General features: G+C 48.1%; 1 protein-coding gene across 2 annotated transcripts in view; it reads left to right on the top strand.

Annotated features, from left to right (window-relative positions):
* Positions 1-286: 286 nt before the first annotated feature.
* Positions 287-25,391, top strand: part of armc10 (armadillo repeat containing 10) — a 43,477-nt gene continuing 18,372 nt past the window's right edge. Inside the window, exons 1-4 of one of the 2 annotated variants that reach the window (XM_038811571.1) lie at positions 287-644; positions 5,186-5,331; positions 7,071-7,205; positions 23,242-23,418. In XM_038811571.1, coding sequence (XP_038667499.1) covers positions 584-644; positions 5,186-5,331; positions 7,071-7,205; positions 23,242-23,418 — 519 coding nt within the window. In that variant the 5' untranslated portion in view covers positions 287-583. Of the gene's footprint in view, positions 810-5,185; positions 5,332-7,070; positions 7,206-23,241; positions 23,419-25,391 lie in introns of both variants that reach the window. The other variant, XM_038811570.1, reaches the window with a different exon arrangement.

Below are 25,391 nucleotides of genomic sequence, written 5' to 3' on the forward strand. Positions count from 1 at the left end.
TTGCTGTGTGGGTCTGTCATGCGCAGGGCCAAGAGCAGGGCCCTGGACTTTTCTCCAGGAAAGTCCAGAGTGATTTGTGCCCGTTTTCTTGCGGGCGTGGGGGACATTGCCCCATTTTCAGAGCATTCCGCCCGTTTTCTGGCGTGAAACTCCAGTTTTGACGCAGGCGTGGGTCATCGTCCCAATAAAGGAAAATCCAGCCCAAGGATTCTGGCGGTGACAACTGTCAAGGGACCCAGGGGCTCGGATTTCAGCTGACTGGCACGGAACTTCTTAAATGTGGAGGGCCCGACTCCTCAATGCGATGTTCAATGACAGCTACTTTCAAGGAGCTTTAGGCTCTCCAGCTGCGAAGTTACTGTGTGGGTCCGTGCAATAAACTCCGGATACACTTTCAGTTGGCCTGTCGCACGTTCTCTCCTCCACATACAGGCTGGTGCCCAGCGGCTTCAGGCTTCACACCTGACTGAGAAAATGGATTGAAAATGCAGCTGAAATGTACTGAACGGCCTTGCTGTCGTGTTTGGCTGGAGTTCGGGTGGAAGGAGTGGGTTTGCTGGCGAATCCACCTCCGGGACTGCAAATGGGCGCCGTCGATGAGGGGAGATGGGCCCTGAGGCTGGCCGTGGGGCTGCTGGCGGGAGGTGTGGGGCTTTACGCTCTCTATAAACTGACATTAAATCGACACCAGGAGGAGCAAGTGGGGCGAGGAGGCGGCGGCCGTCAGTCAGAGAAGCAGAAGTTAGGCCACACAGTGTCCGGCTTGAAGTTAGCGGCTGCTAACCGAGGAATTGCCGATGCTCAGCCGGGTAAATGGAGTCAAATTACAGGAAGCGTGGGAGGAAAAGTGACATCCACCACACTAAACGTCCCTTTAGAACTGTCCTTACACAGTATATTGGACCATTATCCCATTCCATTCAACGCCCTTTAGGAAAGTGCACCATAAATGCTCCCAGATCCCCTACTCAGGGAGGCTGGGAGACTGCAGATTGTTCATCCACTGCCATCTGAATTTTTCAATCTGACCTGTTGTCTTTGACGTCAAAATTTCAAACATTACAGGAGGAAATAGTATTTTCTTAATTGAGCTGTACAAAATTATGACGGGAAGAGATGGAGTGGACCAGATAAATTGTTTCCCTTGGTGGAGAATTGTAGAACCAGGGGACATAGATTCAAGATAAGTGGCAGAAGACGGAGAGGAGACATAAGGAAGGATTTATCACCTCGCTCTGCAAAATTCAATAGCCTGCTGTGCTCACTACGAAGGCTGACGGACCAGCAGTGGTGTTGGCTCCACTACAGGGTGGTGTCCTCCACTTTTTTAAAAAATAATAATAATCTTTATTATTGTCACAAGTAGGTTTACATTAACACGTGTGGTGAGATAACCACAGTGGTTATCTCACCACAACACGGCAATGAAGTTATGTGAAAATCCCCTAGTTGCCACACTCCTATGCCTGTTTGGTACACTGAGGGAGAATTCAGAATGTCCAGTTCACCTAACAAGCACATGTTTCAGGACTTATGGGAGGAATACGGAGCATCTGGAAGAAACCCACGCAGACATGGGGAGAGTGTGCAGACACTGCACAGACAGTGATCTAGGCAGGAATCAAACCCAGGAGCCTCGCGCTGTGAAGCAACAGTGCCTGGATTTTCATCCTCTAGGAGTCAGGGAAAATTCTCACCTTGACCCACCCGCTTCCGGAGAAATTGCCTGTGGAGGTGGGATCTTCATTGCTGGGGAGTGGTTGCAGGCTGAAATCGGATCAGCCAACCCTGGGAAAAAAGTGGAGGTAGCCACAGGGGCTGCTGGTTGCGGAGAAGGGTTGTTTAAAAGGCCCACCTTGGTGCGATGGGACTTTGTCTCAGTTAAATTAAAAACACAAAGGCCTTACAGCCCTTACCCCTCACACCCCCTTACCCTCTAAATGCTCTCCATGCCCCCTTTATTCACCCTTATGCCCCCATGCCAAACTGCCTTTCCACCCACCCCCTATCGCCCACCATGTCCCCATACCAAGCTATGGCTCTTCCATACCCGTTGACCCACAATACCCTGTCTAGAACCAGTAAATCCTATAGTGACTGTAGGATGTTTTCAAAATACTTTGAAAAAGAGTAATTCATTCATAGGTTTCACTATGTTGGGGGAAAAAGTCATTTCACTGCAAGCTGATGAAAATGTCAATCATCCATTCCCTTTAAGTATCAGTAACAAAAGCCACAAATCCATGAAACCACTTATGTAAACAAACATTGTGAAATTGACAACAGAGATCACAGAGCTTGAGCAGTCAATCAAACAGGATTTTCTCTGGGGATCCGCTATTTCAACAAGCTTATTTGTTGTCTGGCCTCTCAGCCAAGCCTCATTATGTATGCTGGCTGAGAGCCCAGACATCCATTACTCTTGTTAAAACGCCTGTGCTGCAGATAGAACATTGATTGATTGACAGTTTAGACTCTGATCTCTACTGTCAATTTCAGAATGTTTGCTTACACAATTTAAATAGTCTCAAGGGTTTGTGTTTTTTGATATTGATAGTTTAAAGGATTTGGATGATTGACACTTTGATTAGCTTACAGTGAAATGACTTTTTTTTCAACATGGAGAAAATAATGAATTATTTGCTTTTTGCACATCCTATTGTCACTACAGTGTTCATTGTTTTTAGGCAGCTAGGCATGGTGGGCCATGCGGAGTTGGTGTTAGGTGCACCAGCATGGAGGGGCATGAAATACATTCCATTTTTGCTATTGTATTTAGTATTTGCATTCCTTGAGATGCTCATTTAAAAATAAAATTTAGAGTACCCAATTCTTTTTTCTTTCCAATTAAGGGGAGTAGAAAGGCGGAACTTGGTATGGGTGCATGAAGAACCATGGGCAGGAGGGGGGTTTGAGGAAAGGCATGGTTTGGCATTTGGGGTAAAAGGTTTTGAACTTATCTTGTAAAAGGTCTTTTCATGCAGACTTGAATCACGACTCCTGTGAGGGGCCATGAACCACAACTATTTTAAAAATCTGGCCTGACTCCATGAAAACTGCGAAGGTCTCGGACATGGCTATCTCTAATATGGAGCCAGCCATGTCAAGAGTACTGGATGTGGGCTTTTGACAGGAATCAGCCTGCATCCTTTAAAGGCATTCCAAAATATTAGATACCCTGGGAATGGAGTTGTGAATCCTGAAATCAGGATCTGCCTGCCATTTTTTAATGTTTTCAGAGTCATTCCAACTCCGTGAAAATCCAGGCCTATACCCCAGCAAAGAGACATCAAATGGAAAAAACTGATAGGAAAAGAAAACTGAAACTGGATTAATTTTATCCTATGTTTCCATCATCAACAATTTTTGATAAGAGGATTGGATGCAGAACTTTAATTAAATATTCCACATTTTTCAGATAGCATGGTTAAAGAGTAAAGTTTTCCTTCACTCTTCACAAGTTCTCTTTCTGTGTATTATGGATACATTTGTCCATAATTCATTCTAAGACATTGCTACAGTGTTGAACTTGTACCTTCTCACTATTTAATAATGACCTAGGAATTTGCTGCAATAATAGCAACAACTGATGGTAAACATTAGGTCATTTTGTATTCCTTTTTTCCTCCCGCTCCAGATTCTCCAGTAATGAATTGATGCCAAAACGTTTTTGAGAAGTAACCCAAATGCCGCAAGGTGTGCTAGCAGCAAATCAGAAGTGTCACAATCCATGGTCGAATGTATTGAACCTGCTAACAGTGCAATTTATCTTTCAACTCAATACCAATGTTATAAAACACAATACAAAATTAGTAAATTAAGAAAGGCATAAATTAAGAAAGATAGTCATATTTATCAAAATGGTTACAAATTCAACTGGCTATTGTGTGAATACAGTAGAGCTCCAATATCAAGCAGATATCAGTCTATGATTTTAGGTGGATGCTATCAATAGATTGGTGGCTCACTCTGAAGTTATTTAAGCAGCCAGTAGTACGAAGGTCACTGTCTGAGATTGTTCTTGGATGATGTTCCTTACATGGAAATTTGTGTCAATAATCAAGAGCTTTTGGGTGGCTTGTGTCAAATTCCACAAAATCTGGAAACAATGAGAAATGATACAATCTGCTTCCTCAAATGCAAATTCCGAAATCATGCCACTGCCAGATCTACAGCTCCATTATTTTTCAGTCTAAGTAGCAATGGCATGAAGTTTGACTTAAACGCAGCAAAGTTGTCACTGTTGCTGATTTTAATAAGGCTGGAGCTAAGATGATTACTTCACAACTGTTTTCAGTGAGAGATAATGGATTGCAAAATTCTAGATAATTATGGCTTGGTGTCATTCTTGTCATATTTCCTGAAACTTCTCTTTTGGAAGTGTGGATACTCCATTAGAATAGCACAAATTTTCAGCTCATTCTGTGCTTTTTTTTATTGCTCACATTCTGACCTTTCATAAAAGCTTCAAAGTGGGTAACTGAGCTCTTTGCTGAAACAGTTGTATACAACCTTTCATCTTCACTCTTGTTCCTGCCCAGGTGTACAAATCAGCTTGGAGATTATCAACTAAACACAGAAAGTTAACTCTCGGGTCATTGAAGTAAATTATGTCCTAAAATGTTCATTGCCATTGCACTTGTCTTTAGTGTTTGGTCTAGGTTGCTTTATTGACCCACATCAGCCTTCAACAGATGTCTTTTTTGCACATTCTTATCCAAAAATTGAGACTAACTCTTCTCAGCAGGAAAAGAATGACTAAGTGAGTCATTGGGGCAGCACGGTAGCATTGGGGCAGCACAGTAGCATAGTGGTTAGCATAAATGCTTCACAGCTCCAGGGTCCCAGGTTCGGTTCCCGGCTGGGTCACTGTCTGTGCGGAGTCTGCACGTCCTCCCCGTGTGTGCGTGGGTTTCCTCCGGGTGCTCCGGTTTCCTCCCACAGTCCAAAGATGTGCGGGTTAGGTGGATTGGCTATGCTAAATTGCCCGTAGTGTCCTAAAAAGTAAGGTTAAGGGGGGGTTGTTGGGTTACGGGTGGATACGTGGGTTTGAGTAGGGTGATCATTGCTCGGCACAACATCGAGGGCCGAAGGGCCTGTTCTGTGCTGTACTGTTCTATGTTCTATGTGACTGAAGGCTTTTGTTTTAAAAGCATTGATGTGTTGTTTCCTCCTCTCCTCCCAGGGTGTGTGCTTACAAAATCTCCTGATAGTCTGGAACAGCGACATTTACAAGTAGTTCTAGGCCTACTTCAGGGTACCTCTGATTCTTCCACCCGAGAACAAACATTGGTGACTCTGGGTAACAGTGCTGCATTCACTACAAATCAGGTATACCCAGTTACATTTGTCATCCATTTAAAAAAGTGAAACAAATTTTAAGGATCACTTCTGATATCAAGATGGTAGAAAATCGAGCAAAGTTGTTAAAACCATATACATGTACTTAGTATACACATTTATTCTTTACATACCAGATTTTGTCAACATGTTCCAGATGCACAAATAAAATACACAATGGGCGGGATTCTCCATTCCCCGACGCCGATTTCGTAAGCGGCAATTAGACGGAGAAACCCTTTTTACGATGGAATTGGGGCAGTTCCTGTTTTCGGATGCTCCGCCCCCTCCAAAACAACATCGAGGAGCATGGTGCACCCCACTGGGACGGCCTCAAGACTTACCTGAAGGCCCTCCCCTGATGCTCCGCCCCGATGGGCTGAGTTCCCGATCATGAGGTTGACTCATGGTCTCAGCGGTCGGGAACCTGGTGTAGCGGTGCGGACTGTGTCCAGTGCCGCCAACAGTCGGGCGGGAACCGTGCTGTTGTCTGGGGGGGGGGCCTCGGCGAGGGCTGGGAGGAATGGTGGGGGTGGCAAGGGGGTGTCCAGATGGGCACTATCTGGCAGGTCGGGTCCATGCACGGCTGGGCCATGTTGTATGGCGCAACCACTGCAGATCGTCGCCAAGCCCATGCGCGGCCAAGGCCCCGGCAATTCTCCAGGCGTTTATATTGGGAAGGCTGTGTGTTTTACGTGGCGCGGCTGCTAGCCACCCACCAGTCGGAGGATCGGTGCTGGGGCCACACCAATCTTTCCCACGTAAAACACCACGGATCCTCCGGACATAGCCCCAATATCAGAGGATCCAGCCCATTATTTCTCTTTGCTGAAATAAACTTCAAATGACATTACATTGTTTACTTGTTTATAATTACATTTGAACAAAAATACTACATTGATTTTCCTAAGATCTAATTCAAGAGCGGACTATATGGTCAATGGAAGAGTCCTGGGGAAAATTGATGTAGAGAGAGGTGTGGGAGTTCAGGTCCATTGTACCCTGAAGGTGGCAACGCCGGTCGATAGAGTGGTCAAGAAGGCATACAGCATGCTTTCCTTCATCGGACGGGGTACAAGAGTCGGCAGGCCATGTTACAGTTGTATAGGACTTTGGTTCGGCCACATTTGGAATACTGCGTGCAATTCTGGTCGCCACATTACCAGAAGGATGTGGATGCTTTAGAGAGGGTGCAGAGTAGGTTCACCAGGATGTTGCCTGGTATGGAGGGTGCTAGCTATGAAGAAAGGTTGAGTAGATTAGGATCATTTTCGTTGGAAAGACGGAGGTTGAGGGGGGACCTGATTCAGGTCTACAAAATTATGAGAGGTATGAACAGGATGGATAGCAACAAGCTTTTTCCAAGAGTGAGGGTGTCAATTACAAGGGGTCACGATTTCAAGGTGAGAGGGGGAAAGTTTAAGGGAGATGTGCGTGGAAAGTTTTTTACGCAGAGGGTGGTTGGTGCCTGGAACGCTTTGCCAGCGGAGGTGGTAGAGGCGGGCATGATAGCATAATTTAAGATGCATCTAGACAGATATATGAACGGGCGGGGAACAGAGGGAAGTAGATCCTTGGAAAATAGGCGACAGGTTCAGATAAAGGATCTGGATCGGCGCAGGCTGGGAGGGCCGAAGGGCATGTTCCTGTGCTGTAATTTTCCTTGTTCTTTGTTCTTAAAATTAGATTGTAATAATTCTTTAAATTGACTGCTGCCTTTATATTTTCAGGATCTGATTCGCAAACTTGGTGGTCTCAATATTGTTGCCAATTGCTTGTCTGATGAAGTCACATCAGTCAAAGTTAAGGCAATGAATGTCCTGAATAATCTCTCCATGAGTCTTGCTAACCAAGAAGAGTTGAAGGTACTGAGACATTATTGTGTTTAAGTTAAAATATCTTGCAGTAGAACTGCTTCTTCATTTTTGCATCCCACTGTGCATGGTAGTGCGTTTCACCTTCCTTTCATGTTCCAAAATGCATTATGGCCAAAGGATTACTCCTTTTTAAAAAAATAATTTTAATTCAAGTTTTTCAATAACAAATTTTCTCCCCACAATTTAAAACAAACAAGGCGTGTTTCCACACCAACACAAGAAAATAACTCACCCCCCCAAAATAAATAATAACAAAAAACCAACAGCAATACAAGAAAGACGAAAATAACAACATAGCAAACCCACCGCCGCAAAAACAAACCCCCTAACCATCCCCAAAACCCCCCCCCCCAAGTTGCTGCTGAGACCGACCACTCTCTACCCCGTCGCCAGGAAGTCGAGAAAGGGCTGCCACCACCGAAAGAACCTCTATACCGACGCCCTCAGGGCAAACTTCATCCTCTCCAACTTGATGAACCCAGCCATGTTGTTGATCCAGGCCTCCGAACTCGGGGGCCGCGTATCCCTCCACTGTAACAGAATCTAGAGATGCAAAGGCCAGAACGCCGGCCTCTCTCGCCTTCTGCACTCCCGGCTCCGAAGCTACCCCAAAGATCGCGAGACCCCAGCCCGGCTTGACCCTAGACCCGACCACTTCCGACAAAGTCCCCGCCACCCCCTTCCAAAACCTCTCCAAGGCCGGACAAGCCCAGAACATGTGGGTCTGGTTCGCCGGGCCTCCCGAACACCTCCCACACCTGTCTTCCCCTCCGAAGAACCGGCTCATCCTTGCCCCTGTCATGTGAGCCCTATGCAGCACCTTCAGCTGAATTAGGCTGAGCCGTGCGCAAGAGGAGGAATTCACCCTCTCCAGGGCGTCCGACCACGTTCCATCTTCAATCGCTTCCCCTAGCTCTTCTTCCCACTTCGCTTTGAGCTCTTCTACTGAGGCCTCCTCCTCCTGCATCAGCTGGTAAATAGCCGAGATCTTTCCTTCACCGACCCACGTCCCCGAAAGCACCCTATCTTGCTCCCCCCTTGGCGGCAGCCACGGAAACTCCGCCACCTGCCTCTCAACAAATGCCCTGACCTGCATATACCTAAAAGCGTTCCCAGGGGGAGGTTCCACTTCCCCACCAGCTCCTCCAGAGTCGCGAACTTCCCATCCAGGAAGAGGTCCCCAAACTGTCTGATGTCTGCCCCGTACCAACTCCCAAATCCCCCACCCGTTCTCCCCGGCGCGAAACGGTGATTGCCCCGTATCGGGGCCCAAACAAAGGCCTTCACTTCCCCCCTATGCCGCCTCCACTGTCCCCAGATTTTAAGGGACGCAACCACCACCGGACTCGTAGAGTACTTTGCCGGGGGGAGTGGAAGTGGGGCCGTCACCAAAGCCTCCAGACTCGTACCCGCACAGGACGCCACCTCCAATCTCTTCCATGCGTCACCCTCCCCTTCCGTCACCCACCTGCGAATCATCGCCACGTTCGCCACCCAATAATATCCACACAGGTTGGGCAGCGCCAGGCCCCCTACCTCCCTTCTTCGCTCCAAAAATACCCTCCTTACTCTCGGGGCCTTCCGCGCCCACACAAACCCCAGAATCGACTTATTCACCCTTCTGGAAAAAAGCCTTTGGGATCAATATGGAGAGGCACTGGAAAAGAAACAAAAACCTCGGGAGCACCGTCATCTTAATCGACTGGACCCTGCCCGCCAACGATAGCGGTAGCACGTCCCACCTCCTAAACTCCTCCTCCATCTGCCCCACCAGCCTCAAAGTTAAGCCTATGCATGGCCCCCCAGATCCTAGCCACCTGGACCCCAAGATACCTAAAGCTCCTCTCAGCTCTCTTCAACGGGAGTTTACCTATCTCCCTCTCCTGATCCCCCGGGTGCAGGACAAACAGCTCACTTTTCCCCACATTGAGCTTATAGCCCGAAAAGTCCCCAAACTCCTCAAGTATCTAGCACCTCTGGCATCCCCTCAGCCGGATCCGCGATATACAACAGCAGATCATCTGCGTACAGCGACAACCGGTGCTCCTACCCCCCCTCCCGCACAATCCCCCTCCAACTCTTCGAGTTCCTCAGCGCCATGGCCAGGGGCTCAATCGCTAAGAGCAGGGGAGACAAGGGGCACCCCTGCCTCGTCCCCCTGGAAAGCCGAAAGTCCGCCGACCTCCTCCCATTCGTCACCACACGCCACCGGGGAGCTGTACAGCAACCTCACCCAGCTGATGAACCCCTCACCGAACCCAAACCTCCGCAACACCTCCCACAGGTAACTCCACTCCACCCTATCAAAAGCTTTCTCCGCATCCATGGACGCCACTATTTCTGACTCCCCAACCGCTGGTGCCATCATCATGACATTAAGGAGCCTCCGTACGTTGGCATTCAGTTGTCTCCCCTTTACAAACGCCGTTTGGTCCTCATGAATCACCGTCGGGACCACATCCTCCACCCTCCTGGACAGCACCTTTGCCAACAACTTGACATCTACATTAAGGAGCGAGATCGGCCTGTAAGACCCACACTGAAGGGGGTCCTTGTCCCGCTTCAGGAGCAACGAGATAATTGCCCTGGACATCGTTGGGGCAGAGCCCCCCCTCCCTAGCCTCATTCAGGGTCCTCACAAGCAGAGGGCCCAGCAAATCTGAAAATATCTTGTAAAATTTCACCGGGAACCCGTCAGGCCCCGGCGCTTTCCCTGTCTGCATACTTCCCAACGCCTCCACCAGCTCCTCCACTCGATTGGGGCCCCCAAACCCTCCACCCGCTCATCCCCTACTCCCTAGGAACTCCAGCCTATCCAAAAAGCGGTCCATCCCACCTGCGTCCCTGGAGGGCACCGCCCGGTACAGCCCCTCGTAAAAGGATCTGAACACCCCATTGATGTCCTTTCCACCCCGCACCAAGTTCCCTCCTGCATCCGTGGCTCCCCCAATTTCTCTAGCTGCCTCTCGCCTCCGGAGCTGGTGAGCCAACATCCGACTTGCCTTCTCCCCGTACTCATATACCGCCCCCTGCGCCCTCCTCCACTGCGCCTCCGCCTTCCGGGTGGTTAAAATGTCAAATTCCGCTTGGAGATTGCGCCGCTTCCTCAAAAGCCCCTCCTCCGGGGTGTCTGCATATCTCCTATCCACCCTTACCATTTCCTCCACCAGCCTCTCCCTCTCGGCCCTCTCCCCCCTCTCCCTGTGCGCCCGAATAGATATCAGCTCCCCTCAAACTACTGCCTTTAGCGCTTCCCAAACCACCCCAACTTGCACCTCCCCGTTATCATTGGTTTCTAGATACCCCTCTATGCCCCAACGGATCCGCCCGCACACTTCCTCCTCTGCCAAAAGCCCCACATCCAGCCTCCACAGCGGGGGCTGATCCTTCCCCTCCACCAGCTCCAGATCCACTAAATGTGGGGCATGATCAGAAATGGCTATCGCTGAATACTCTGCCCCCACTACTCTCAGGATTAGCGCCCTGCTAAGCACAAAAAAATCAATCCGGGAGTTCGCCTTATGAACATGGGAGAAAAAGGAGAACTCCCTACCCCCCGGCTCCAAAAACCTTCAAGGGTCCACCCCCCTCCATCTGATCCATGAACCCCCTCAGCACCGAGGCCGCTGCCGGCCTCCTGCCCGTCCTAGACTTGGAGCGATCCAGAGCCGGATCCAGCACCGTGTTAAAGTCCCCACCCAGGATCAATCCCCCTGTCTCCAGGTCCGGGATCAGGCCTAGCATTCGCCGCATGAAGCCCACATCATCCCAGTTGGGAGCATAAACATTAACCAAGACCACCCGCTCCCCCTGAAGTCTCCCAGTCACCATCACATATCTACCTGCACTATCTGCCACCACTTTGGACGCAACGAACGACAGGCTCTTACCGACCAAAATTGCCACCCCACGGTTCTTCGCATCAAGCCCCGAGTGAAACACCTGTCCTACCCAACTTTTTCTTAGCCTCACCTGATCCGTAACCCTGAGGTGCGTCTCCTGGAGCATAGCCACATCCGCTCCCAACCCCCTCAAGTGAGCCAAGACTCGGGATCGCTTCACTGGACCATTCAGCCCCCTCACATTCCATGTGACCAGCTGAACCTGGGGGGCCATCCCCCTCCCCCTACGCCGATCAGCCATAGCTCTTCCTCAACCCGCCACGCGCCCAGGGAACCCCCCAAGCCCGCTCACCACGGCGGCAGACCCCCCTCCCAACCCCCCCCCCCTTCACCATCCATTCCCTCACAGTACCTGCAGCAACAACCCGGTACCCCCCCCCCCTCCCCTCAAAGCTAGGGGACCCCCTAGCTGCGTTACCCCTAACATTGTGCTTCCGTGAGTCAGCTGACTTCTGCTGTCCCCGGCTACTACCGCCGTAACCACGCCCCCCCACCCCCGACGCAACGCAGCCACCAATCTCTCCCTACCGGCGCCGGCCCCGCCCCCAATTCCTCCGGCGCGGGAAGAAAGCCGAGCTCCGCCCTTCAACCCAACACGTGGGAAAAAGACGGACACATGACCCATCGGGACCCCAAACTACTCCCCAACCCACCAGTGGACAAAACAAAAAAAACACCACAGTAAATAAACAACAGCCCAGAAAACAACCCCGAAAAAAACAAAATAGCGAAAACGAACAGGCAACATCAATCAGCAAACACAGCCAATATAAACGACAGGATACCCAGGAGGGCAAAGCCTCCAAACAAAGTACATTTTTCCCCAGCCCCCCAGTCCTCAGTTCGAGTCCAAGTTCTCTACCTGGACAAAAGCCCAGGCCTCCTCCGGAGACTCAAAATAGAGCTGGCGGTCCTTGTAAGTGACCCAGAGGCGAGCCGGCTGTAGAAGGCCAAACTTCACCGCCTTCCTATGAAGCACTCCCTTCGCTCGATTGAAGCCAGCCCTTCTCTTCGCCACCTCCGTGCTCCAGTCCTGATAAATCCTAAAGTCCGTGTTCTCCCACCTGCTGCTCCTCTCCTTCTTTGCCCATCTCAACACGCACTCCCGGTCGACCAACTGGTGAAAACGGACCAGTACCGCCCTGGGCGGCTCGTTCGGCCACGGCTTCCGCTGCAGCACTCGATGGGCGCCCTCCAGCTCCAGGGGACCACGAAACGACCCCTCACCCATCAGCGAGTTCAACATTAGGACCACATAGGCCCCAAAATCCGAGCTTTCCAGCCCCTCCGAGAGGCCCAAAATCCGCAGATTCTTCCGGCGGGAGCGGTTCTCCCTCTACTCCATCCTCGCCAGCCATTTCTTGTGCAGCGCCTCGTGTGACTCCATTTTCACTGCCAGGCCCAAAAGCTCATCCTTGTTGTCCGAAGCCTTTTGCTGCAGCTCCCGTATCTCCAAGGCCTGGGCCGTCTGAGTCGCCACCAGCTTGTCCAGCGAGGCCTTAAACGGCTCCAAGATCTCAGCTTTAAGCTCCTTGAAGGAGCGCTGAAGCAGCTCCTGCTGCTCCCGCGCCCACTGCTGCCACGCTGCTGCTGCTTCCCCACCCGCCGCTATCTTGCTTTTTCTGCCTCTCGCCTTCCTCTGCTGTAAAGCCGACTTTTGGACCGCTCCACTGCGAGTCCAGTCCATTCACCAGTCGCTGGGCACGCTGGCTGTGTTTCCCCCCGGGGAAAAGTAAAAAAAGCGCCGTTGCGGGCTCTTAAAAGAGCCCGAAAGTCCAAAAAATGCGGGTGTTGCCGAACGTGCGGCTTAGCTCCGCATCGCCGCCACCGGAAGCCCCAAAGGATTACTCTTGAGGTACAGTCATTATTTGAATTTTTTTTACTTAGGCAAGCCTAATTTGTGTACAAGGACCTACACAGCAAATGAGTGAGTTATCACATAATCTGTTTTAGATGATGATGGTTGGAGGAAAAATGTTGGCTAGAACATTGGAAGAAGTCACTCCTCAAATAGTGGCAAGAGATATTTTACATCCATTGGAACAGACAGATCAGGTTTAGCATGGCATCTGAAAGAAAGCACCTCTGAAAACTCAGTGCTCACTGTGGTATTGTGATCAAGAGCTAATAGAGCTTGAACCCATAACATTGTGACTCTGGTAAAAATGCTACTGATGGAGTCAAACTGATATGAACTCCAAAATTATTAGAAACTGCACATTGTATAGGCAGCAGGAGCAGCACCAGGAATACCTAAATAAAATGAGGTGTCAACCTGGTGAAGCTGCGACATAGGATTACTTAACGTGCCAAACAGCATAAATAGCAAGTGATAGACAGAGCTAAGTGATTCCACAACCAATGGATCAGTTTAAGTGCTGCAGACCTGCTACATCCAATGATGAGTGGTGATGGACAAGTAAACAACTCATTGGAGGAGAACATAGAACATACAATGCAGAAGGAGGCCATTCGGCCCATTGAGTCTGCACCAACTCACTCAAGCCCTCACTTCCACCCTATCCCCGTAACCCAATAATCGCTCCTAACCTTTTTTGGACACAAAGGGCGATTTAGCATGGCCAATCCACCTAACCTGCACATCTTTGGACTGCGGGAGGAAACCGGAGCACCTGTAGGAAACCCACGCAGACACGGGGAGAACGTGCAGACTCCGCATAAACAGTGACCCCGCAGGGATTCGAACCTGGGACCCTGGCGCTGTGAAGCCACAGTGCTATCCACTTGTGCTACCATGCTGCCCACAGGAGCCTCTACAAACATCCCCATCCTCAGTGATCGAGGAGTGTAGTCCATCAGTGCAAAAGATAATACTGAAGCATTTGTTATAACCTCGAGCCAGATGTGCTAAGTGGATGATCCATCTCAGACTCCTTTGAAGGTCTCCAGCATCACAAATGACAGTCTTCAACCAATTTGATTCACTCCTCATGATATCAAGAAACTGCTGAAGGGACTGGACACAAAAAAGACTGTGGGCCCTGACAATATTCTGGCAATAATACTGAAGACTTGCCATGCCCCTAATCAATCGGTTCCATTACAGCTACAATACTGGTTTCTACCCAGATAAGTCCTGTACACAAAAAGCAGGACAGAGACAAGCGGGCTAATTACAACCCTATCAGACTATTTTCAGTCATCAGTAAAGTGATGGAAGGGATCAACAAAATAATAATAAATAATAAATCTTTATTGTCACAAGCAGGCTTATGTAAACACTGCAATGAAGTTACTGTGAAAAGCCCCTAGTTGCCACATTCCGGCGCCTGTTCGGGTACACTGACGGAGAATTCAGAATGTCCAAATTACCTAACAGTATGTCTTTCGAGACTTGTGGGAGGAAACCGGAGCACCCGGAGGAAACCCACGCAAACATCGGGAGAACGTGCAAACTCCGCACAGACAGTGACCCAAGCTGGGAATCAAACCTGGGACCCTGGCGCCGTGAAGCAACAGTGCTAACCACTGTGCTGCCGTGCCACCCTATCAAGCGGCACTTGCTTAGCAATAACCTGCTAAGTTTGGGTTCTGTTGGGGACACTCAGCTCATGACCTCATTACGGCCTTGATTCAGACATGGACAAAAGAGCTGAACTTCATAGGTAAGGTGAGATTGACTGCCTTTGATATCAAGGCCACATTAGACTGCTTGTGGCATCAATACGCCCTTGCAAAATTGAAGCCAATGGGAATCGGGGAAAATCCTTCACTGGTTGGAGTCGTACCTAGCACAAGAGAAAACGGTTGTGGTGGTAGATGGTCAATCATCTCAATTCAGGGCATCGCTGCAGGAGTTCCTCAGGGTAGTGTAACATTTGTAGCACACAGGTGCCAGGCAATGACCATCCCCAACTAGAGAGAACCTAACCATTATCCCTTGACATTCAATTGCATTACCGTCTCTGAATACACCACTATCAACATCCTGGGGTTATATTGACCAGAAACTGAACTGGATTAGCCATATAAATATTGTGGCTAAAGAGTAGGTCCAAAGTTAGGAATCCTGTGATGAATAACTCGCCTCCTGACTCCCCAAAGCCTCTGCACAATCTACAAGGCATAAATCAAGAGTGCGCTGGAATATATTCCTGGTGGAGTGCAACTCCAACAACACTCAAAAAGCTCAACACCATTCAGGACAAAGCACACCATCCACAAACATTCACTGTGTCTATCACCAATACACAGTAGCAGCAGTATGTGCCATCTACAAGATGCATTGTAGGAACACTCCAAGGCTCCTTAGACAGCCTCTTCCAAACCCAACCACTACCACCTGGAAGGACAAGAGCAGCAGATACTGAGAACAACACCACCTGGAAGTTTCCCCGTGCCACTCACCATCCTGACTTGGAAATATATTGCCATTCCAAACTGCCACTGGGTTAATACCCTGGAACTTCCTCCCTAACAGCACTGTGGAGCGCAGCAGTTCAAGAAGGCAGTTCACCACCACCTCTCTCAAGGAAAATTAGGGAAGGGCAATAAATACTGGCTAGCCAGCGAAGCCCCCATGCCATTAATTATTAAAGAAAACTGCGTTTCAAAATTTTTGCTGCTGGGCTTGGGAGCCTTCAAAATTGATCCAATTTATGAATGAATTTGCAACTACAAGTGGCCAGATTTAAGTGGCTGAAACAAATTCAAAGGGCAAGTCTCCACTAGTAATTTAATACTACATATAAGTCTGGATTACTAGTGTGTTATATAAATAAGAATGCCCCGATGCATATCCTTCCTAAAGAACAAAAGGGCTGGAAATCTGCTCTCACATTTTTTTATTCTGTTGTTTCACCAACTGCCAGTAAATGCAAATAAACTGTTGTGGGTAACTTATCCTCCAGTTTTCTTTTTTATCCTGCGGAAAGTGGCTGTCTCTGCTTTTAGCTACAATGGATTGATTGATTCATCGGTCGGTTGCAGACATGAAACTTCCTATCACCATATTCTGGAGTTCTCCAGTGCACTGTCCACCATAAAACCCTGGATGGCAGCAAAAGTGTAGGAAAATTGAGGAACATGAAGGGTTAGGGTAGGGCCGAGTATCTGAAGGAAAAGAAGAAAGTGGACGTCAGATAAAAGAACAGGGATTCAGGAGTGGAAAAGTAAGAAAAAGGGGAAAGGATAAACTGGAGTTGGAAGTAATGCACTGAGTGGCAGCCAAAAAGTGCACACAAATGAACATGGAAAACTCAAGTGACATAAGCTTGGTTATGAAGCAATTTAGGCTACATTGTATATGTAGGCTTTAAGGAACATTTTAATGAAGGAGAGAGACATAAGGAAGGAATCCCACTGCTTTGGGCTCAGACAGCTGAATGTACAATTACCACTGATGGAGCAAAGAAAATCGGGCATGCGCGAGAATTGGAAGAACAGAGATCTGGAACAGTTAGGCTGGAGGTGGTTACAGAGATAGGGAGGGGTGAGGAAATAGGGGCACGTGAAACGAGGATTATAATTTAAAAAATGAAGTGTTGCCTGACAGTATAGATCAGCGAACACTTGGCAGATGGGCAAAAGTTAGTAGACTTTTGAATAAGTGAAACTTGTGAAAGATCAGGGGATTGACTGAGGTGGGGAAATAAAGGTTCTGCTCTGGGTCTCAGGTTGAGGAGTAGTTAAGCAGATCGATGGCTGCAGGTGTGAATGAAAGGCCCAAGGATAATCAGCAAGCAGCTTTAAAGTGAAATTGTAGATTAAAGTAAAACACAGAAGCACTCCATAAAGCAAGCCCAGCAGAAATGTCCATTTTATTTAACAGTCTCCCTCTAAAAGTCTCCCTCCGTGAGTTCAGTGAAAGATGCATATCTTTGGTCTAACTGGACGCCCAGAAGATTTACAGCGTACAAGCATCTCCATTGGTGTTGCTGGCTTTCCTCTTATATGCACACACTTCTGTAATAATTCCAGGAGACATGGATTGAAAAGCCAAGCTGGTTTATTTTCAACTGAAAATAAAGCCACTGGGCGCGATTCTCCAATCCCGCGGCAGAGTGTCCACGCCGTCATAAACGCCGTATCGTTTTACAACGGCGTGAACGGGCCACTCCCACGACTAATTCTGGCCACTCCAGGGGGCCAGCATGGTGCTGGAGCGGTTCGCGCCACTCCAGCTGCATATCCCTGCGCGAACTGTGCGCCGTGGGATCGCGCATACACAGTTGCGCCGGCGCCAACGAGGACATGCGCAGTGGCATGGCGCCAATGCGCGCATGCGCAGTGGCATCCTTCAACACGCCGGCCCCAATGCAGCATGGCGCAAGACTACAGGGGCCGGCGCATAGGGAAGGAGGACCCCAGCCACAGAGGCCCAGCCCGCCGATCGGTGGACCCCAATCGCGGGCCAGGCCACATCGGAGGCCCCCCCAGGGTGGGACCACCCCTCCCCCCCCCCCCCCCAAAGGCCGCCACCCGACCCTTACAAGCCGAGGTCCCGCCGACCCAGAGCAGGTTAGCAGGTTACAACGGCGCCGGCGGGACTCGGCTCTTTTCTTAGGGCCTCTCGGCTCATCCGGGCCGGAGAATCAGTGGGTCGGCCGTGTAGAGTGGCCCGCGACTGGCACCACGCCAACCACGCCGGCGCCAATTCTCCGCTCTGCGGAGAATCGTGTGCCAGCGGCGTGGCGCAATTCGCGCGACCCGCCGGCGATTCTCCGACCTGGCGTGGGGTCGGAGAATCCCACCCACTATTCCAGCACACAAAACAAGCGTCCCAGCCCAGGTTTATCAGGAACTTCTGGTCTGGAAGCTACATTTATAGTTTCTGCTAACAAGCCCCAGCTGGGCGGGCCTTTGCCTGCTCACCACAGGAACTCGTATTCTACAAAGCCCACTGGGAGATCAATCAACGATTCCCCTGTGGACCTCGTGAGGGTTATCACAACTTCCTTTATCCAAATGGCCAATCAAGATGACGCAGTTTATCGCAAGGCAACATTTGAAGTATCAGTCACCTGAAGCAGACATGTCAAGCACTTGTAGTGAGCGAATTATAACTATTCAGTAAACACCAGATTTGCTGATTAGATGTTGAATTCTGTTAAATTTGCCTGTTAGGTCAGACACCACCAGATAATTTTGCAAAAGTAATATACTGTGGATGCTGGAATTCTAAAATAAAAACAAAATGCCTGAAGTACTCAGCAGGTCAGGCAGCATTTGTAAAGAGAATTCATTCATGAGCCAAATTTTATCATTGTGGCAGGGCAGGGGTGTAAAATGTGGCAAACCATTCAAAACTCCGCTGACTTAGGCAGGACCGGAAGATCCCAATGTTTCAGGTCAATGAGCTTTCTTCAGAACTGAAGAAGGAATGAGTTTTTAAGCCTGTAAAGGGGGAGGGCAGGATGAATAAAACGGATGGTCTGTATGAGGTTGGAGGGCAGGATTGATCAGTTAACAAAAGATTTCACGATGTAAAAGCCAAAGAGAGTGGTAATGAGTGTAGTAAAGAAACAAAGATGATGCATAAAAACCTATATGTAACAGCCATTTGAATGCAACATGAAGGGATAAAGAAAGAAACAGACCAGTAAAAAATCTTTAAAAGTCCATTAGAACATGATAGAGCAGAGGTAATGATCTACTAGATAATAATGCCTTTCTCTTAGTTCACTCCAAGGACTGTTTATCTTAAGTAGACAGAGTAACTTGTGTATTATCCCTTGGATTGTAACCTTGACAACCAAGGATTATCAGCTCCAATCATTAATTGAAGCAAGCTGTTAGTTGTGTCTTTTGCCGTTTTTGACTTCATAAAATACTTAGCATTAACTGTTTCCCCAGAGCTCTTTCCAGTGGTTTAAGGGCCATTTATCTTACACAATTTTAAGTATGTTTATTTTCAGTAGTGGTTCGTATTCAGACTCTTGGCCAAGTGTAAGGTTGGCCAACTTTTCAAATCTCGAGAATAACGGAAATAAATTGTCTCAAACAAAGAGCTATTTACTTGAATTAGACATTCTGAAATCTCCTTCAGTGTACCCGAGCAGGTGCCAGAGTGTGGCGACTAGGAGATTTTCACAGTAGCTTCATTGCAGTGTTAATGTTTTTAAAAAATAAATTTAGAGTATCCAATTATTTTTTTCCAATTAAGGGGCAGTTTAGTGTGGCCAATCCACCTAACCTGCACATCTTTGGGTTTTTGGGGGTGAAGCCATGCAGACATGGGGAGAATGTGCAAACTCCACACAGTGACGCGGGGTTGGGATCGAACCCGGTTCCTCAGCACCATAGGCAGCTGTGCTAACCACTGCGCCACTGTGCTGCCCCCATTGCAGTGTTAATGTAAGCCTACTTGTGACACTATTAAAAATTATTATTTTAAAAAATATCAATATTATTCTGACACCCAAGTGGTTGTTGGGTCAATTAAGTTCAGGACTGCCATTCTTGTTAATGTGAGAACTATGGCTTTACACCTGATCAAGTTAAAATAATTTTATATGTCTCTGCCTGTAGCACAGATTCCCAGGGCTTGTTCGCTCCAAGATGTTTTTAGACAAATTTTAAGTTTTGCTGTCTGTTTAAAATTGAATGGCTACCTAAAATTCAGAGCATTAGGCGTGGAAAATCTTGTTTAAGAATTGCCAAATTTCCAGAAAACTCATGTTTTCATAGAAAAGCTTTTATTTAAATGCAAGTGCGGGCCGGCATGGTGGTGCAGTGGTTAGCACTGCTGCATCAAGCGCCGAGGACCTGGATTTGATCCCGGCCCCGGGTCACTTTTCCTTGTGGAAGTTTGCACATTCTCCCCATGTCTGCATGGGTCTCACCTCCGCAATCCATAGATGTGCAGGGTAGGTGGATGTGCCATGCTAAATTACCCTTTAATTAGAAAAAAAAATAATTGGATACTCTAAATATATTTTTAAAAAATTAAATGCAAGCGTGTCAGAACCCGAACCCCACCTAAAGCTCAAAGGCAATTTTTGGAGTTGTTTCAGTCCTTTTCCATGAGGGGTGGGCTCTCAAACCCCCCCCCCCCCCCCCCCCACCACCACCACCACCACCACCAGATTTGACAACCCAGAGGGAGGTGGGAATCTGCAACTCACTGCCTGAAAGGGAGTTGGTGGCAGAGACCCTCATAACATTTAAGATGTTTTGAGATGTGCACTTGCGATGCCAAGATTAAATAGACTATGGGCATAGTGCTGGGAAATAGGTTTAGAGTACTTTGGTGGTTTTTTTTTTTTTTTTTTAAATAATTTTTATTGAAAGAGTTTTTCCATACATTTACCCCTACTAATTTTTAAATTATTTACAACACAATCCCTCTAGGCAAATATCCCTCCCTCGCCCGCCCTCTCGCGCGCACCAGTCCTCCCCCCCCCCCCCCCCCCCAGGCAACAACTTAACAAACAAGGCAGCCTACAGTTTCAGACATGAGCAGCGAGCAGACTTGCCCGCGTTACAGTCGTGCATGTCCCCCCACGACCCTTGCTGCCCCCCCCCCCCCCTCCCTCCCCTCTCCCCCCCCCCCCCCCCGGGTTGCTGCTGCCACGACCCCGAACGTCTATCTCTGATCTAAAAAGTCAAGGAAAGGTTGCCACCGCCTGGAGAATCCCTGTACCGACCCTCTCAGGGCAAATTTGACCCTTTCTAGCTGAATATAGCTAGCCATATCGTTAATCCAAGTTTCAACGCTTGGAGGCCTCGCGTCCTTCCATTGAATTAATATCCTTCGTCGAGCCACTAGGGACGCAAAGGCCAGTATTCCGGCCTCCCTAGCCTCCTGTACCCCCGGTTCTACCCTGACCCCAAGATCGCAAGCCCCCATCCTGGTTTGACCCTGGACCCCACCACCTTCGACACCGTCCTTGCCACCCCCTTCCAGAACCCTTCCAGCACCGGACATGCCCAGAACATATGCACATGGTTCGCTGGGCTTCCCAGACATCTGACACACCTGTCCTCACCCCCAAAGAACCGGCTCATCCTTGTCCCCGTCATGTGAGCTCTATGCAGCACCTTAAATTGAATGAGGCTCAGCTTCGCACACGAGGAGGAAGAATTGACCTTCTCCAGTGCATCCGCCCACGTCCCGTCTTCTATCTGTTGGTGGTTATTTTTGACCGGTGCAGACACGATGTGCTGAAGGGCCTTTTCTGTGCTCTAGATCTCTATAATTTTATGATTCCCGTTTTTCCAACCACTTGCAAACCCATGTTAGCGAGGTTTAGATATTAAGTGAGGGGGAGGATCATGTGCTGGGGGGCTCAGTAATGAAATTAAAATGTATATAAATTTATTAAAAGAGGTCCTTGCCCCTTGTGGGCTTGAACCTCGTTACTTCACCAGCAAAGGGTGTGGAAAATTGGGAAACGATTCGCGTGAGATTTTGCGCTTGCTTTGCCTTATACACTGATGGCAGACTTGGGCGCAAAATCACCCCCATAGTTTTTAAGAGCACAGTGGACGATATTTTTTTTAATAAACATTATATTGAGGTATTTCGTGATTTTACAACAACAATAAAATAAACAATGTACATGAATCTATAAACATAGTGCAAAAGCCGTCTTCCTCCCTTACAGGTCCCACCTTTATTAACCCCTTACTCTAATCTAAACTAACACCCCACCTTTCTGCTGATGATTAATTTTCTGCAAAGAAGTCGACGAATTGTTGCCACCTCCAGGCGAACTCTATCAGTGATCCTCTCAAGGCGAACCTGATTTTCTCCAAACAGAGAAAGCTAGCCATGTCCGATAGCCAGGTCTCCGACTTTGGGGGCTTTGAGTCCCTCCAAGCTAATAGTATCCGTCTCCGGGCTACCAGGGAAGCAAAGGCCAGAACGTCTGCCTCATTCTCCTCCTGGATTCCCGGATCTTCCGACACCCCGAAAATCGTCAGCTCTGGACTCGGTGCCACCCTTGTTTTTAACATCGTGGACATGACATCTGCAAACCCCTGCCAGAATCCCCTAAGGTTTGGACATGTCCAGAACATGTGGACATAGTTCGCTGGCCCTCCCGCACACTTTGCACATCTATCTTCTACCCCAAAGAACCTGCTCATCCGGGCCACTGTCATGTGAGCCCAGTGAACGACCTTGAATTGTATCAGGCTGAACTTGGCACATGTTGTGGACGCGTTGACTCTACTCAACGCGTCCGCCCATAGACCATCCTCTATCTCTCCTCCCAACTCGTCTTCCCACTTGTGCTTCAGCTCCTCAGTCTGCGTCTCTTCTGACCCCATAAGTTACTTGTAAATGTCAGAGACTCTCCCTTCACCCACCCACCCTCTGGAAACTACCCTATCCTGTATCCCCCATGGTCGTAGGAGCGGGAAGGCTGGAACCTGCCTACGTAGGAAGTCCCGCACCTGCAGGTACCTGAATTTGTTTCCCCTCGCACATCCAAATTTCTCCTCCAGCTCCCTCAAGCTAAGAAGGCTCCCCTCTATAAACATATCCCCCATCCTCTCAATCCCTACTCTCTGCCATCTCCGAAACCCCCCGTCCATCCTTCCCGGGGCAAACCGGTCATTATTACAGATTGGACACCAAACCGATGCTCCCTCTGCTCCCACATGTCTCCTCCATTGCCCTCAGACTCTCGGGGCCACCACCACCACGGGGCTGGTGGAGTACCGTACCTGCGGGAATGGCAGAGATGCCGTTATCAACGCCCCTAAGCTGGTACCCTTACATGAAGCCGCCTCCACACGCTCCCATGCCGACCCTCCCCCCACCACTCACTTTGTGATCATGGCTATATTCACCGCCCAATAGTAGTTACTGAAGTTTGGCAGCGCCAGCCCGCCCTCTCCCCGGCTCCACTCAAGCATTCCCTTCTTTACTCGCGGGGTCTTGCCCGCCCATACAAAGCCACAGTGGACAATATTAAAGGTACCCTTCTCCCACACCTGTATGAACTTATCAATTTCCAAAGAAGCTATCCTGTGATCTCTGTCCAGGGAGGATGCATATTTAATGCTTAAAATAATTTGCGTTTTGTGCTGTACATTTACTTTATTTTGAGAAATTAGGTATTTAAATTTAATCATGTGCTGTCCAGTTAAAGGACATTAAGGTACACATTATGGTTTTCTTAACACATTTTTAAAAACATTATTTGTTCTAGGTTTGGATACCTCAAATATTGGAAATCGTAGAGGCCACCACATTAAACTCTGAGTTGCAAGTAGCTGGCCTACGAGTGCTGACTAACATATCTGTTACCAATAATTACCATCACATGGTAACCAACTCCATTCCTCACTTTCTTAAGCTACTGGCAGAAGGAACTGAAAGCGTGAAGGTATGACTTGCTGGCTGACGAAATTTTGGCTTTAAAAACAAACATGAAGTGTTTGAGAGTACAACATTGTTTATTAATTATAATTTGTTAATTTTTCAAAGTGATGTAAGAGATTTTATAAGGTGAAAGTCAGTCTGTAGCATTCTTTTACTCTCGGAACCCAAGAAAAATATGGTTAAATGCAGAATAAAGATACTTTGCTTGAGTAACATGCCTCAATTCTTTCTTCAGGAGGTCACTCCAAGACATCTACTTCACCTGTTTGAACTTAGCCACTAAAATAAAAGTCATCCTGTGGCCTTTATCAATGAGGGTGCACGTGTAATGCATAAATAAAGGGGTTTTTAATGCTATAGTCTTGTGCCCACTGAGTTATGATGAGCCAAAAATATCTGACAAACCTTTATATCTGGCAGAATAAAAGCATTTTCTTTTGAGTTTCATAGACCTAATGCTCCAAAGTGAAAATGTAGGTAGCACTGCTGTCTCACAGCAGTAGGGTGACTGTGTAGAGTTTGCACGTTCTCCCCGTGTCTGTGTGGGTTTCCTCTCATAGTCCAAAGATGTGCAGGTTAGGTGGATTGACCAAGCTGAATTGTCCCTTAGTGCCCAAAGTTGTGCAGGTTGAATGGATTTGCCACGATCAATGCGTGGGATAATGGGGATAGGGTGGGGGAGTGGGCCTCGGTAGAGTGTTCTTTCGGAGTGTCACAGTGCAGACCTGATGGGCTGAATGGCATCCTTCTGCACTGTAGGGATTCTATGGATTCTATTCTTCTAACCTGCATTCAAATCTGAGAAACTGATCCTCTACATATGATTATGCATAAATAGTAATACAAACTTTCCACTTTGCTTTGTAAGAATGTAATGCAATCACCTTGCCCAGTTTAATGCGGTGTCTAGTCCTTCCCAACTCTTGCCAGGTTGCTTCCTGACCCTTTAATGAAAAGCCGTATCTAATGCCAGCAAGGCAAGTTCTTGGCCTTAGGGCTGCATCCATTTCTGGAGTACATGACAATCGTTGGTTGAAACTTGTAGTTTTGTATTGTTAAATCAGTACCCCTCTTCACTACAATCCATATTGTGCAGCGTACAAGTCAATCTGAATTCCAACTGCATTATAGTTATAGATTGGGTAGGATGGAATGTTCTTGGGGAATATATCCTACATTATCAGAATGCCAGTGCAAAGTACCTTATTAGAGTTGGCAGCAGGGAAATCAGATTGGAGCAGGAAATTGAAAAATAACCTTTCACCTCAGAAGTTAAGTTCAAATTAAGTCCAGGCTGATGAGATAAAAATATCCCCTGTCTTCTGTCTGTCGGGGATTTTTTTTGTTTATTCTTTCACAGGTTGTGGATGTTGCTGCGAGACCAACATTTATTGCCCATCCCTAAATTGCCCTTGAGAAAATGCCGATGAGCCACCTTGTACCATTATTTAAGAAATGGTGTGAGGAATAGGCAAGAAAGCCTATTCCATAGGTTACATAGATAAGCTGCAGAGCTGGTCTGACATGTGGCAAATGGAGTTTAATGCAGAAAAGTGTGAGGTGATTCATTTTGGAAGAAATAACAGGAAGACAGAGTACTGGGCTAATGGTAAGATTCTTGGTAGTGTGGACGAGCAGAGAGATCTCGGTGTCCATGTCCATAGATCCCTGAAAGTTGCCACCCAGGTTGAGAGGGTTGTTAAGAAGGCGTACGGTGTGTTAGCTTTTATTGGTAGAGGAATTGAGTTTCGGAGCCATGAGGTCATGTTGCAGTTGTACAAAACTCTGGTGCGGCCGCATTTGGAGTATTGCGTGCAGTTCTGGTCGCCACATTATAGGAAGGATGTGGAAACATTGGAAAGGGTACAGAGGAGATTTACAAGGATATTGCCTGGTATGGAGGGAAGATCATATGAGGAAAGGCTGAAGGACTTGATGCTGTTTTTGTTAGAGAGAAGAAGGTTAAGAGGTGACTTA

This window comes from Scyliorhinus canicula, chromosome 11 (assembly GCF_902713615.1).
Source record: "Scyliorhinus canicula chromosome 11, sScyCan1.1, whole genome shotgun sequence".
Classification (NCBI taxonomy): Eukaryota; Metazoa; Chordata; class Chondrichthyes; order Carcharhiniformes; family Scyliorhinidae; genus Scyliorhinus; species Scyliorhinus canicula.